General features: G+C 33.6%; 1 protein-coding gene across 1 annotated transcript in view; it reads left to right on the top strand.

Annotated features, from left to right (window-relative positions):
• The window catches only part of LOC134250221 (semaphorin-2A-like), a 74073-nt gene extending 58603 nt beyond the window's left edge, over positions 1-15470 (top strand). Inside the window, 5 exon segments of the mRNA XM_062732572.1 lie at positions 158-267; positions 3133-3284; positions 4382-4464; positions 5942-6168; positions 15273-15470. Of these exon segments, the coding sequence (XP_062588556.1) occupies positions 158-267; positions 3133-3284; positions 4382-4464; positions 5942-6168; positions 15273-15470 (770 nt within the window).
• The last annotated feature ends 957 nt before the right edge of the window (positions 15471-16427 follow it).

The following is a 16427-nucleotide window of genomic DNA, read 5'->3' as shown; positions in this document are numbered from 1 at the left end:
GTGCTTTTGTTTTCTCATTTTTGAACATATTTCCAAACATTCAACTTTTAAAACAGAGAAATAATAAGTATCCACATAAAACGCAAATTTATTTTGAATGAAGGTAATTCTCTTGAATCCTAACAAGATCTAATGTTATGTTTTCTTCTGCTTTCAGACACAGAAGTGTACAAGATTCATTCATGGAATAATAGCCAAAATCAGGCCATATCTTCAGTGTTTTCCCCATTGCCAAAATCAGAAAACATCCGGGACATGAAATTCTATGTAAGATATATTACAATTAAGTGCACATGTAGTATGATGAGAGACTAAGGAGAAATACCGGTATTCTAAATATAAGACTGATTTATGCATCTGTCTTGTTTCCTTAATAAAGGCTTCATAATTATCAAAGCGGACTACATGGGACTCAATTATAGATCACTTTCTCCATCCGTCTGTCTTTCTGTCTGTTTGTTCATCTGAGAGGCAATGTCACAGTTTCTTAACATTCTTATAGTACATTAAGTCTCTAAGAAACTTCAAAATGTTAATATCTACATAAAATGCTTGTGTTAAGGAGCTCTTGTCCAGTATTGAGGTATTGTCAGGGGTCATATTTCTTTGGATGTCTTATTATTTTTGTCACTCCTCAGCTTTTGATTAAAGTTTGGTAAGAATCTTTTACTTCAATACTAATTACAGATAAATATCAGTATCTCGAACATGGGATATCTCGAATACCCCGCTTATGTCGAAGTCGATCGCCGGTTCCGGCCGTATTCTCTATATACATGTATATGATTTAAAAAAACACCTGATATCTCGAACACGGTAATCTCGAATACCCCGCTTATGTCGAAGTATATTCAAAGTCCCAAGCCCTACTTTTACCTTATCTCGAAGTGCAGTGAATTTTTCGGTCTAGTGAACACACCTGGCGTCGTGACTTCACACTTTCTCGCCAGTGGCTATTAACACCTTCAAACCGGGGGAATCTTAATTAATCCCAAGCTCATGTTGGATATCTGTGACACGGTAATTGGTATGACAGCTTGGATGTTGGTGTACGACCGATAAAACCACTCGCAACAATTCAGAAACTTATACAGACAGTATTACCGATATTGCATTTAATAATATGCTCTGTATAAAAAAAATCGTAAATTCATAAAACACAAAAGATTTTTCAATATAAACTTAAACAGTTAAGCTGCAGTATGTAATGCACAGTGCAGTGATTGATTACTTCCATGTTTATCTGCGTATAAATAGATAACCTTGACCGCCATTTGCATTGTTAGTTTCGTAAACTATATGTTCCTTAGTAGTACTTCGTAATGTAATACATTTAAGCTATTAATAGTAGTCAAGTTCACAGTTTAAATACTGATTATTTTCTTAGTGCTCTAAATAACATTTTGCACTAAATTTCATCAAATAAAGTTTAGAAATTCGACTTTTTCTTTTCTTACGGAGAAGGTTCTTCAACTATAACGCTAATGATATATCCCGTTTGACCTAAGTAAGCATGGCCTGGAAAATGTAAAATCGCTGTATATGCAATAAGGCATGTATATTAAATTGTTTAATAATTATACAAATAAAGAAAACACCAACATTGTTTTTCTTAATATTTATTGCGAATATGCTTGAATCTTTACCGTAAAGACTACATGTTTGGTAATACAGGATAGTGTTAATAGTATGCATGAAGATGTGTAAGAAAAAACGGGAAATCATTAAATCGACTTTGGAAGATTACTTCTGATATCTCGAACCCCCGGATATCTCGAAGTCGTGTCCAGGTCCCCTCAACTTCTAGATACTGATATTTCACTGTATTACAATTCAATTTTATTACGCAATTCATTTTAACAATGCAAATTATAAATATTCATTTTAACGATTTAAATTCCTTAAATTCTCAGAACAGCTATACAATTAAGTCAGAAAATGTAAGCGATTGGGAGCCGATATGTCACACATTTATTGCTATAGAAAAGCTTTTGTAAAATGGGTCTCGGACTTTGTGACAATGATCAGTGTACCATTATATTACATTGTATCAAGTTTTAAAGCTTACTGTCCTTCATTTAAACCTGAACTTGATTTTATTTTTTTATTTATTGGGGGATGGGGGTATTAAGCGCATCCTGTGTAATGTATAATATATATTAACAGCAGCAGACAGGCACTTTTTAGCTTAGGGGTACATGTATGTATTTCTACAAGACCTTCGTTAATCAATTGCCACATTACGACTTTCCTTTTTATGTTCCGTGAAACTTAAGATTTAATTCCATACAATATTCATCAACATCTAAAAAATTAAAAGATAAGGTTTTTAATTAGATAACATTGTTAACATAAGTCCGAAAAATCTGACGTTTTCCTGGCTTTTTTACGATTTTGATATTTAACATGTCAGGAAAACGTCAGAACTAGCGCCATTACGAAAACTGGAAATTTCGACGTCTTCAGCTGAGTTGATTTCAATACTTGTGAACCGAACTAAATGCCGAAATCAGAATTTATCGAAAGCACATTGCCTCTAGTACTCACCAATACTGATGAAAAGAAAATATCACTCCAAAAATTTTAAAATGCACGAAATGAAGACAAATCTCGACAGTGTAAAAAAAAATTTTTTCCACGGATTATTAATTTTATAAATGAACCATAAAAACTATATTGGTAAGTTTTTTAAAGTATTGATAACTTCTGACTTTGAAAATCTGAAATTTAATTCAGTTCGCAAGTATCTAAAATCAACTCGAGAATGCCGCCTCCGATTGGAGGCGGTGATTTCCCGGTCAACGTAATGGCGCCGGTTCTGACGTTTTCATGGCATGTAAAATATCAAAATCGTAAAAAAAAAAATAGCCAGGAAAACGTCAGATTCTTCGGACGATGTTAACATATACGAAGAATTGAGGGACTGTTGATTTTGACAATATTGTTAACATACTTAACATTGAGGTTTAGTTGATTTTGACAGCATAAAGTTAACAATGCTGTCAAAATCAACAAAACCCCAGTTCTAAGTATGTTAACATTCAGCATTGTTAACATTCATTCGAATTATGGTATCATTGATTTTGACAGCATAATAACATATTAAGAATTAAGGTACTGTTTGTTTTACAGAATGATGAGATTTACATAAGTACAGACTCCTTTGTTAAACAATTTAAAGTCATCATTTGTGACCAGTACAAGAAAATCGATGCTTGTCTTGATGACCCATACTGCAGCTGGAAAGGCATTTTCACTGGAACTTGTTCTGAAAAGGAAAAGAAGTAAGGGTTTTAGCCTGTTTTGGTTTAATGTTTTGGTTGAACTATGTAGTTTCTTTTTCTTAAACGGTTTATCTTTTTATGATGCTTGTTTATTCAGAATTCCAGAGGGAATGTGGTTAAGATATTTTTTTTGCATAAATTATATAGAGTTATCTAGCTAAACCATTGATAACTACAAAATATGATTTTTAAAAAACAACCAAACTTAAAAGTCCATCTCATTAAAACAATTATCAACAAAAGTTTCATAACAACATTCATTTGATTTTAAAAACCTGTGTACACAAATTCCAGATTCTTTATATAAAGTAAACAACGTTAATAATATGATTTACCCTTGTTTGAAGGTGAAATAGAATAGGCCACAACAGTTAAAACAAAACAATTGATGTGGATGGATTGAAAAATAGTGTTCGACATTATAAAGTCATAGATCTGTTTTGTTTTATATGCAGACCCTATAACCCCATTTAGAAGTTAGAAGTTGATTTTTTTGTTCAGTTGATATTTTACTACTCCGTACTTAAAACACTGATTTATTTAAAAGCATGTTATTAGGGCAATATAGATATTTTTATAATGGACTGTCTTTTATTGGACAAGAGCATAATAAAAGGCACATGCTTTAATGATCTGTCGACATCATTTGTCATATTTACATATATGCATTTTAAAGGTCAAGCGTTTACCAGACACTGAGATATTTTGTCCATGCCGTAACTTTGCAAACGACTTGTTTGAATTTTGATTTGAAGTTCTTGATGTCCATGATGAGATATTAAAATGAGGTTGTATCTTAAAGGTGGTCAGGGACACAATACAGTTAATGAAGGTGTAACGCTTTATCTAGTCCTAGCAAACTTTCCTGAAACAGATTCAAACTTGAGGTGGCCGTGAATCGAACTCAAGGTCCTATCTCAAATGTCACGTCACTGGATGATGAATATGAAAATCACAAAACCAAAATAGAATTCATCCATCATGTACTGTATCGTTTCAATGTCAGTGAATAATGGCCAAGGGTATAAAAATATGCAACTAGGTTTTAATTTTGTTGACTTTCAGCATTATTGTTAATTAAGAATTGTTTTCGATAGTGTTCCTGGGCTCTCTCATGAGGACATTGAAGAACTTGAAGAGAAGTACAGTAATGCTGAGAGCAATATTATCAAAAGAACGGGTGAGTATTTAAATCACATGGTACCTTTACAGTAAGTACAGAAAGGTTATTTCACAATGAAAATCTACAATAAGTACAGAAAGGGTATTTCACAATGAAAATCTACAATAAGTACAGAAAGGGTATTTCACATTGAAACTCTACAATAAGTACAGAAAGGGTATTTCACAATGAAAATCTACAATAAGTACAGAAAGGGTATTTCACATTGAAACTCTACAATAAGTACAGAAAGGGTATTTCACAATGAAAATCTACAATAAGTACAGAAAGGGTATTTCACATTGAAACTCTACAATAAGTACAGAAAGGGTATTTCACATTGAAACTCTACAATAAGTACAGAAAGGGTATTTCACATTGAAACTCAACAATAAGTACAGAAAGGGTATTCATTTTGAAACTCTACAATAAGTACAGAAAGGGTATTTCACATTGAAAATCTACAATAAGTAAAGAAAGGGTATTTCACAATGAAACTCTACAATAAGTACAGAAAGGGTATTTCAAATTGAAACTCTACAATAAGTACAGAAAGGGTATTTCACATTGAAACTCTACAATAAGTACAGAAAAGGTATTTCACATTGAAACTCTACAATAAGTACAAACGATTTTGTTCTTGAAAGAAACAAGGGTAAGGCCAGAATTTGGATAATAATGTAAACATTGTAATATGCCATGAATAATGTTTTCATGATTGATGGTATCAAAGGAAAGGATTCGCAGGTATTAATTTGCTATATAGATGCTACATGGGGATGTTTTTTCACATAACTCTTTTCTTCACATAGCCATTGGGCTATTGTACATGTAAGTGGGACAAATGTCATATTTATTTTAAAATTTGAAAAAAAGTCATGAGCTCGCTAATAGAAAATGTATGCATCAATAAATATGTATGCTTTTAAAATGAAATAGCTTACTCTAAATTCAAGAAAGTATTAATGTTTGAAATACAAAGGCTGGGGGATATTAAAGAAATAAGGTATCATTTTTTGAGTTTTATTGGGATGAACAATGGGTTGGTCACGTGATCAAATCCCATGAAGCTCGAAGGGCTTTATGGAAGATTTGATCATGTGTCAACCCGTTTTACATTCCAATAAATGATACCTTATTACATATGTACTTATATTTACATTTGTGACTGATTAATTTAAAATAGTCAGGCACTGAAGTTTAAAATCCATAAGAGATTTACATTTTTTCAAAACTCAACGGTATAATTTGAATGCGTTGAGCACGTCGATCAGTTATGACGTCACTATGAATTTACCTAGATCGTTTATGACTAACAATCAATTTATGGTCACATGACGAACGTGTTTTACCGAGATGTAAAAACGCTTTGTTCAAATAGTGTTATATAAGGGCAACCATTTGCAAATGTTAATATTTTAATTTGAACTGTTTTTAACCTTAACTATCCGCAAGATGTTTAGTATAATATTATAACAACCTATTTTCTCTACAGTGGAAGTTGGGCAATCAGTAATCTTACCACATTATTACCCCTTTACTTTGGATTACAAGAAGGTAACTTGGTACAAGATTACGAATGGTAAAACAGCCCGCGTTGTGCTGGATAACAATATAATGATGAGCAGTAACCAGGATTTGATTTTGTTTCGAGTGAAAGAAAACGATGAAGGAATCTATGAAGCTTTCATAGATGATAAGAAGTTAAATACAGTAAACATGGTAAAAGTGAAAAGTGAGTAAAAACATACATTTTTAAAGCTCTATTTTTACAGGTATACAAACCATACTTAACAAATTTTATTCTGGTTAATTCATTAGGATATCATCAGTTTGAAATCAAAGTACAATCAAATGTTCTTATTACACAGCTGTAACACACGAAATCAGCATACATTATAGGATTAAACGTTCTTTTTTCAGCATTTATCGATGTGTAAACTCTGCCTTTTCGCTCACAAACTGAATAAAAGTGCGAAGCAAAGCAGTTTTATGTAAAGTTTGTGAATAAAAAGGCAGAGTTTACACATCAATAAATTCTGAAAAAAGAACGTTTAATTCTTATAATTCCAATTACGAATTTTTTGAATTATTAAAATTATTTCCCTTTGAGGCCGCCATACAATCCGTTATTTTGTACGGCGTAGGAATACTTTAATGCCACAAAGAAACATATACAAGATAAAATCCAACTTAAATTGTCAAAACAATCAATAAATAAACTTATAAAAATTCATTGAATGTTGTTTAAGTCAACAAATATCGTAAATACGCGTATTCTCAAGAATAATTCGTCCTTGACCATGGCCATGTTGACATTAACAACAACGTCATATAACGAAAGTTGCAGACCGACGACGTCCTCGATTTGCTCTGGTTCGTTCAAAGATTTAGGGAGAATATGGGATCTGTAGGATGTAAACATATGAATTTGATGCCAGAAAGGCAAGAGTCTGAGGTACGTTTCTGTTCCCTATCACAACGATACCAACTGAGCTGATATGGAACGTCGAGAAAATGACAGCATTTTTTAAAATTCACACTCGTGATCCGACAGTGTCATAAACATAATATTCCCGTCTGTCAGTCCTGTTTATCTCCTTTTCATTTATTCATTCGATCATTCATTCATTCATTCATTCATTTTTTATTTCAAGTTTCTTGTAGCTAAAACGGACTAGAAGTATCTGTTTTCATTGTTTTTAAAACAGTCAAGAAAGTAGTTCTGATTGAAGAATTCATCGATGTGTAAACTTTTTCTTGAATTTGTTTTCGTCCAATTAAAACACAAGGAATCAATAAATAAAATTAAGATTGGAATTATTCATTGATAAGGTTTTGAAAAGCTATCAAATGATGAAAACCATTCTGTTTTACAGTGACAAATATACAAAAAATAGCAAATATATAATTTTCTTTGAAAATTCCTCAAAAATATTTTTTCAAGGAGGTATACAGCATCATAAGAGTTGAAAACTTAATGGAACTCTAAAATTAAAAAAATGTAAGAAATTATGTTCCAAACTACATATTGCCTATGTCCATAAACTTCAGTATCTCAAACACTAATATCCTGAACATCATGGATATTCTACAGTAATTAAGTTAAAAATCACAACCACTTTTAGCTCAACTTAACCCAAATGCTCATTTAAGCTTTCCTGATCAAAAGGTGTCCGGTGTTTAGAAAAATAATGACCCCCCATAGAAAAATAACCGAGGGACATTTTTCGCCCCGTAGAAAAAGTCATCTTCGCTAGCCAAGGGTTAACGGTCCGCAATGCTCCCCATAAACCCTTGGCCGATATGCACTGCAAAACGCCGGTCACACATAGCGCCATCTGTAATTTCTTCAGAAAGAACCATAATTCTGGTTGAAGCAAACAGCCAATGAAATGATAGCTTTTATATGTATGTTTCGGTAGACAATTATACACAATATGGCGACTTCCATTGAAACAACGTTTGGAATACAAAAAAATAATTTCTTTCAAACAAGTTTGGCTTTCCGGAAAGCCTGAAATGTCATCTCTTTGGTATCAATAATGTCAAAGAAATAAAACAGAAAGGGAAATATTTTAATGCAATGAATATATGGATTATTACACCTGAAGTTCCCAAATGACTTATATTCAGCAAACTCCACAGTAAAGTACGCAGTTTCTTTTGGCCGCAGTATATCTATGGAAAGCATGGACGTCTGCGAGAGCACCCAAGGCGATTTTTGGTAAAATTTCATTCTAGCGGTCTTTGTGCTTCTGGGTGTTTACAATTTACTTAAATTCAAATACTTTCCTTGAACTATATTTTCTTAACACAATACAGAATTATCAACAATAATTATCATTCATTTAAAAGCAGCTAACCATTAAAGTTTGACAGGAATTAATTTAATAAATCCAATTACAGACTAAAAAACATAAAATCAGCGTTGACTACTCTTCATTAATTTTTTGCAGAATCTAATTGTAAGCTTGTTCTTTTGTGCGACAAATCTATATACACATGTATAGAAATCACGTCATTGTCAATTCTCCTTGTGTGGCTTACCAATTTAATAAGGCATAGTATTGAGGATCAATATATATACGACACACCGAAACTATAGATATTTATAAGCATCGTACTTCTTTTCTATATTTTCCTTGGCTTTCAAATAGGCCTAAACCGAAAGTAGATCACACACTCCTAAGCTAGTTCTTTCAAAAGAAAACCAGTTTACAGGCTACTTGGAACTCTATAAAACATCGAGGACTCCAGAAAGATTAATGGAGGCTTTCACTAGGACTTCACTTCCGGCATACAATCTTAATGTGTCATCTCCCTAGGGAGATGACAACAAGAGGCGTTATATGCTTTAACGGAAAGACGTGGTGTGTTCATAAGAACGAAAACGGGTTTACACATGCGTTATAATTTCCTCGAAAACTTCTCAAAAGTTCTAGGTCGTAAACTAAAAACAGTTTTTTCATTGGTCGACGGTCGGCTACAACTCTCCAATGAAAATTGACCGGCGTTTTCCACTGCATATCGGCCAAGGGTTTATGGGGAGCGTTGCGGACCAAAAGCCTTGGCTAGCGAAGATGAGAAAAAGTGTCATCACCCTAAAAATTTACCGTACCTGAAAAAAATGGCACCCGCAAAAAAGTGACTCATTAGGGGTTAAAGTTGAAATTTTTAAGGGTAAGAAAATCAATCAATCAAGACACTTATTGGCCTTTACATGTATGTTCATTTGAGCTTTGTTGGGAACAAATTGATGATATGTTGATCTCGTAACATTATACAATTAATATCATTTTAAGGACAAGACGATGCGTTAAAGATTCCTTGAGCCCAAAGGTGAGGTGAACATTGTTTTTCAATCGTGGAAAATCATTTATATAATTTAACGAATAAATTGATACAAGCTAATTAAGCAGACATGTCAAGTTTCTTGTTTACATTTGCTCAAGTCCTAGCCAAACAAAGAGAGAGTATCGGAGCAAATCCAAAACCAATAATAATTTGGCATTTGAAATGTATTTAGGTGGAATGTAGAGAGAAATATAGGCTTAGGTAGTATCGAAAAGAAGAGGCAAAAATGACAAGTAACCTTAAAAATATCTTTGATACACCCCTCAAAAAGTATATTGGTGTAAGGGGGTTTCCTTTTAATCAACTTTAACAAAACGTTGGACTTAGAACATCAAGACTTAAATTGCAATGAACATTTTCAAGCAAAAAATATAAAATTTACGTTCATGAAAATGGAAGGCGGAGGACACCCTACCCCAACCCTGACTTCATGCTCTTGAATATTATGTGCATCTTGCCCCATTAATAGTAGGTGAGATTTTAATTACTATATAAAAAAGAGGGGGTTGTTACGAGACTTGCAATGAATATTATCACACTAGATATTGGTAAAATTTACTTAAAGAAGAAGTTCAATGTAGGAAAAATACCTCCCCCCCCCCATGTTCACCAAGAAAGGTCAATAAAATGGTCTGTCTTTAATGATAAATTAAAAACAATATTGTAGTGTTTCCATATTGATTTAACAAATGTAGCACTATTTAAAAGTAGATTTTTAAAAAAGTGATTCTTACATATTTGTATCCTTTCCTCAAGGAATCGTGCATGTTAACAGACTTGAATGAACAATATACCCGGATTATCTTATACCTTTATATACATGTATTTGAAAAGAAATTCCCATAGACCACTATTCATTTGAATATATCAATTGAATGCACTTCATACGATTGTATATATTTCAGACATGCAGAAATGTCATGTCCTTCTTATGTTTAAATTTGCTTTCTGCTTCATGTTTGGACGTTCTATTGTGTAAGACGATGAAGTCCAACTACAACTAAATTGTCTGACAAATTGGATGACTTCAGCTTTTCCCATCATCAACTTTCCTAATCTATGCATTAATATTTTGCTATCATTTGCATTGATGTTAAGGTCTATCATCTCATTCGGAAGGGCACGCGATTATTTTTTTATAGAGGCAAACTACTGACAGATAAGTTCAATGGCCTTGAGTGTCGAGTATATCTCATAATTTATAGCTATCCCCTGCAAAGTGGTGGTGTCTCCATATGAGTGAAAAATTCTCGAAAGGTGCGTTAGATAATAAACAAACAAACAAATCTCTAGTTAAGGTGCTAAGGTGAGCAATGTGGCCCATGTGCCTCTTTGAATATAATATAGAAATTGTATCCAGATTTTCGTCATAAACACATGCATATGGTCCATATATTGTCGTTCTTTTATGGACAGCAACTCTTAACTACTCGTATTTCGGTTTTCTGTACTGCTTTAATCGATTTCACACCCAACCAACCAGTTTTGAAAATGTTAATTTCACCAATAAAAGCGCGGACATTGTTCAACGCCGATGGAAATATGAAGCCATCCATGAGGGTACATGAAGAGCGAACAGAATCAGGTAATTGAAAATTAAAAAACAAAATGAATATGATTATAGAATTTTTTCTGTTCCTTGTATGTTGTTTACGTTGTTCGTCATGCGTTAATTTTTTAACATTTTCTGCTTAATTCATCTCTAAAACCACCAAACCATTTCAACCAATTTTTGGATATTTAGCATCTATGGGTAAAGGGGAACAAAATCTTTTAATTTCATGGCTTATGCCTCCCTGGGGTTTTAGGATTGGGGGTATAACCACAAAATTTAAATCATTTTCTAAAAATGTTCTTAATTACTCCTGGGCATCAAGCAGTCAAACTGTTGCAATGAGTGCAATAAGCATTGAGTCTCCTACCATAATTGTGAAAGTCATGGCCCCTGGGTCAGATATTCTTGTGTAAGGGTGGGTTCTATTGACAATATAGTGAAAATGTATTTATTATCTTTTTAAAAACTTCTGACTGCTCATTAGTATTGAGCAGATAAACAAAGTGAATGGTTATGTTAAAATAGTGTGCTTAATCTTACATTTTTTTTTGAACGTGTAGTCCTAGGGTCAGGGTTCTGGTGTTTCTTGGAATGGCGGGGGGGCTCTATAAATTATACAGTGAAATTTGTTTAAATTACTTTCAAAAACTTGATGCATAGTTATGATGATCAGGGTACGTCTTCTCAAGGTAGAATAAAGGCCGAATTTGACCCTATTCGATGTAAATATCAGATAGTGTGTAGTTAAGAACTTAAAACAAGCACAAATTGTGATTTAAAGTTCAAAATTCAAATGTTTAAAAAAGATTTTGTATTTTAAACTTTTGAGTTTTAAATCATGTACATGTATTAAAAAGTAAAAAAAATTGCATAATTCTTTTATTCTGTTAACATTTAAAATACTGTAAACGTGGAATGACGTGTTTGAATAGTTTTCTCGTGATATTAGAGTACAGATTCTTGTGCACGCTCTACCCGAGCAAGTCAGTTTTTAACGCATAAAATAAAAATGTTTTGTTTTTGAAAATTTTACATATTATATTGTATTGGTTTGTAAGAATGAATCCGCCATTCAATTCGTTTACCTCGCAATTGCTGCGGAATTACAGGTTTCCATAGTTTTTTTTTAACAAAATGTTGTTTTATCTATGGTTTTTCCTGGGCGGCGAGGGAAGCATAATTACATATGTATTATGTTTACATTATACTATACTGTTCTGTTTGATATGAGAAATTAATAAATTCTAGCGTCATCTAACAGTGCTTTATAATGGTTGTTGTTATACCCCCCGCTTGAAAAGTGGGGGTATATAGTAATCGGTATTTCCGTCCGTCCGTCCGTCCGTCTGTACGTCCGTCCGTCCGTCCGTCCGTCTGTCCGTCCGTCTGTTACGCTTTGGGGTACCCATCTCTTATCCGCAACTCCTCTCATACCACTGAATGAAATTTGATGAAACTTTCACAGAATCTTTATTACATGTTGCCATTGTGCACCTCCTATTTTACTTTTTGATCCGACACATATTTTGGGTTTCCCGGCCACAGGAAAACATGGACTTTTTCACCAGTTATAACCATATGGGAGGCGGGGGGTATCATTTAGTGAGCTCATCGCTCACAGTACCTCTAGTTTTTGAAAGTGAAAGCGGGGCGTACAAAAAAATCAAAATAGACTAACAACAAACATTTTCTGCAGTAAAAGTTATGTATGAAAGAAAGAAAGGGTAACACATCCACCCCGCTACCTGCACGTATTTTACTTAGGATACTATCAATATTAAGGTTGTCGTTATCGGCCGCCAAACAACCAGCCGGAAGTGCTGGGCTCTCTGTGTTGGGTGACGGAGAGCTGGAGGTCCAGACACACCAGTCTCCCCGTGCCGTTATCATTCACCTTAACGATCACACGGTAGTCACCCTGAAATATACACAAGTCTACACCATATCAGGTAGATTTTAAACGACTGGGAATAATGCACCATAGTTCAATTCTCTATTATCCTTGGACTTTCAGTAAAGGCTTGACAATCTCCCGTTACATAATTAGCGTCTGAAATTTACACAGACTTTCATTCACTGGGATAGAAATTCGGGCGAATGTCAATGAGTGTAGCGATGATCCGATGACAGCGTTTCCTACGGTAAAAAGGTGGGGCTTAAGTCGTCTTATCGTTGTCAACAACAAATTATTTTTTTGGAGTTTCCTGTTATTATTTCTTATTAAATGAGAATATTTATCGGCAATTGAGAGACGCTAATTACGTAGCGCCGAGAATGCCACGCCTTTCTGAAAGTCCAATTCTTAAAAGTTATTATAAAACCACGACAAGGAAGAGTACTACATGTATCATTTAATTTTAACGTTTATTTTATATTTTTGTTTTAAATCATAGTGTGCTTACTTGTGGAATTGTGGAAAATTAATAACTTTTGAAAAGTTAAATCAAGTATTGAAATAAACTAGAGTTGATTTTGATAAATATATATATTTTTATGCCCCCGTAAACGAAGTTTCGGGGGGATATAGTTTTTGTCTTGTCCGTCTGTCTGTCTCTCTGTTTGTCTGTTTGACTGCAAAAACTTTAACCTTGTCCATAACTTTTGATTTAGTGAAGCTATGACTTTCATATGTCACAGGTGTATTTCTTGTGACAAGACCTTTCTTTGGGTACCACCAAATTTGATCTTTTGACCTTGACCTTGGAGTTTGACCCACTTTTACCTGAAAAATTTAAATTTTTACTTTGGCCATATTTTTTGAACAGTAGATACCAGGAAAATTTTACTTCACAAATGTAATTTTTGTTGAAAGACCTTTCATTGGATACGAGTAACCTTGACCTTTTGACCTTGACCCTATAGATTTCCGTACTTGTGAAAAAAACTTTAACCTTGGCTATAACTTTTGAACGGTAGGGATACGGCTTTCATACTTCATATATGTAATCCTTGTGAGAAGACCCTTCATTGGATACCAAGAACTTTGACCCTTTGACCTTGACCTTTAAGATTGACCTACTTTAAAAAAGCAAACCTTGGCCATAATCTTTAAAGGGTTAAAGCTAGTGCTTTCATACTTTACACATTCAATCCTTGTGACAAGACCTTTTATTTCATAACAAGAACTTTGACCGTTTGACCTTGGCCTTGGAATGACCTTTTTAAAAAATTGAATCTTGGCCTTAACTTCTGAACTTTTAGGGCTAGGGCTTGCATGCTCTTCGTGAGTATTCTATGTGGCAAGAACTTCCATTTTGATTCCAAATTACATTGACCTTTTGACCTTAACCTTGGAGATTTTTGTACTTATTGAAAAAAAAACTTTAACATTAGCTTACTTTCAAATTTCACACTTGTTTTCCAGTGAGAATAGCCTACTTTCGGTACCAATTAATTATATTTGCATTTAAGAAAGTTTAATCTTTGATATGTTGCCATACGGGGGCATCATTGTTTCACAAACACATCTTGTTTTCCCCTGATAATTGCAACATGAGTTACATAAAATGTATATTAACCAAGTGAAATGTGAGATATTCATCAGAAAGTTCAATTTGCGAAATGTAAAATAATTTTAAAAATAAAGCTGTTCATATCGCTGCAAACCAGTTTAGGATAGCAGGAATTCTGGGAATGCTGAATGGATAGTAAGTATACGAATATTCCTGGGAGCTGGGGGCACTGACTGGTCGATACCCCCCCCCCAAATCCCCACCCAATTCTCGGTGATCATTTCCTAGACAAGTGTACAGAGGTCATCGTATGTATTATACATGTAAATAGAATTTCAAACTCAAACAACTCAACAATTTAGTAAATAACTTTTTTAGACTAATTTTAGGTGCTAGATCCATTATGACGTCATAATCAAATTCAATTTCATTTTCCCAGACTTGACGGCTTTAGCAGAATTATGTAGAAAATAGGGTATTTTCATGACATTCAATTTAAAACCATATGAAAAGTAAACCGGATACCTATATTAAATCTGATATTGATTTAAAGAAGAGGCCATGAACATACTGATAACCGTTTTCTGTGAGACTGTAGGCAATCTGGATACATTTCCTTTGTCGAAACTCCCATATTCATGACTGGTTTTCTTAATTTTTCATTGAAAATGACGGTTTAAAATACAGTTTTTTCATCTTGTTTACCTACAAATTACGCCCCGAAACACCTTATTTGACCAAGCTAAAGTTGTAAAGCAGCAATAAAGGAATTTATTTCTCAAGTTTGATAAATCTGTAGGCACCTTTCATTTATTAGATCTTGACCTTAAACACAAACTTAGATGAATTGTTTCAGTAATTCCCTGGTAGCATAAAAAAGATGCGCTTCACCAATACTCTCTCTCTCTCTTTGCCTTTCTCTGTCTCTCTGTCTCTATTTACCAAGATCCTATATTGAAAAGGCAGGGCATAGGAACTTCTACCCCAAAGTAGGATTTCCTTTTGATGGAGAGGTACATTCTGGAGCTTCTTATCGCCTTAGTCAGACTGGCGACCACGGAGAGAAGGATGTCCCCCGGGATCCGGACAGGCATGGAGGTCACGGACACATTGTGGAACGGGACATCTCTACTGGAACCTATAACGACAACATACTGTAATGGTAGGGTTAAATGAATATGTAAGTATCAGTGGCGGATCCAGAAATCTTGAAAAGGGGCGGGGCGATCAGTTTGGGATCGGGATATGTGCCACAGCCACACCCCAAATTAATCGATTTATCAAATATTATGTATCTCTCTCCAAAAAAAATAAAAATAAAAAAACGTAAAAGAAGTTTAAGATTTGGCATTCCATAAACATCGATCAACATAAAAGTAATATTTAATTTTCAAATTCAAGGGAGGAATTATATACATCTGTTTATTTCAATTCTTTCGACATTGTAGAACTAAAAATGCCACTTCCTATGAAAGAAAATCTTTTAAAAACCTTCATTAACCCCTGAAAGTGATAAAGAATACAGTAAATATGACAATTATATTATCATCTAGCATTTTACACTTTATATAAATAAACGAATATAATTATGAAAAAAATCAATTCAAACCCTCAACTCCATCCCCCGCGGAAAAAAAAACCCGCGACCTGCGCATGACGTAAAAAGTACAGAAATATGAAAGTTTCTAAGATAAGTTAAGGATGCTGGAAATACTTTTTGTTCTTGAGAAATATTTCATAAAAGTCTTTTGAGTCTCCAATTTTTGACGGAAAGACCCCAACCCCCACCCCCGGGCGTAAAGAATTAAAACTTGATTGTACACCCATGCTGACCTTCTGGAAAGAAAATTTGAATCTAAATCTACATCCAATAGAAACTAAGATAAAAATTATAAAATACTTACAGAACAGAACCTCTCAATGATCAGTTAACACTTTAATAAGCAATATCTTTACACATCTTTTCATATTTCTAACAAACTGTGGTTTATCAGAATTACAATGTACACATTTGTTCAATCTAATTGACTTTAATTTAATTTAATTTGAACACAATATTAATAACTGGATTGAATTTCCTTTTTTAAACAAATGTTTTTTCAAATAATTACACAATA

The sequence above is a fragment of the Saccostrea cucullata genome, unplaced genomic scaffold (assembly GCF_032062105.1).
Source record: "Saccostrea cucullata isolate Sc308-1 unplaced genomic scaffold, CSIRO_AGI_Scuc_v1 ctg6404, whole genome shotgun sequence".
Classification (NCBI taxonomy): Eukaryota; Metazoa; Mollusca; class Bivalvia; order Ostreida; family Ostreidae; genus Saccostrea; species Saccostrea cuccullata.
The sequence above is the reverse complement of the archived record's forward strand: the minus strand, read 5'-3'. Positions and strand labels throughout refer to the sequence as shown.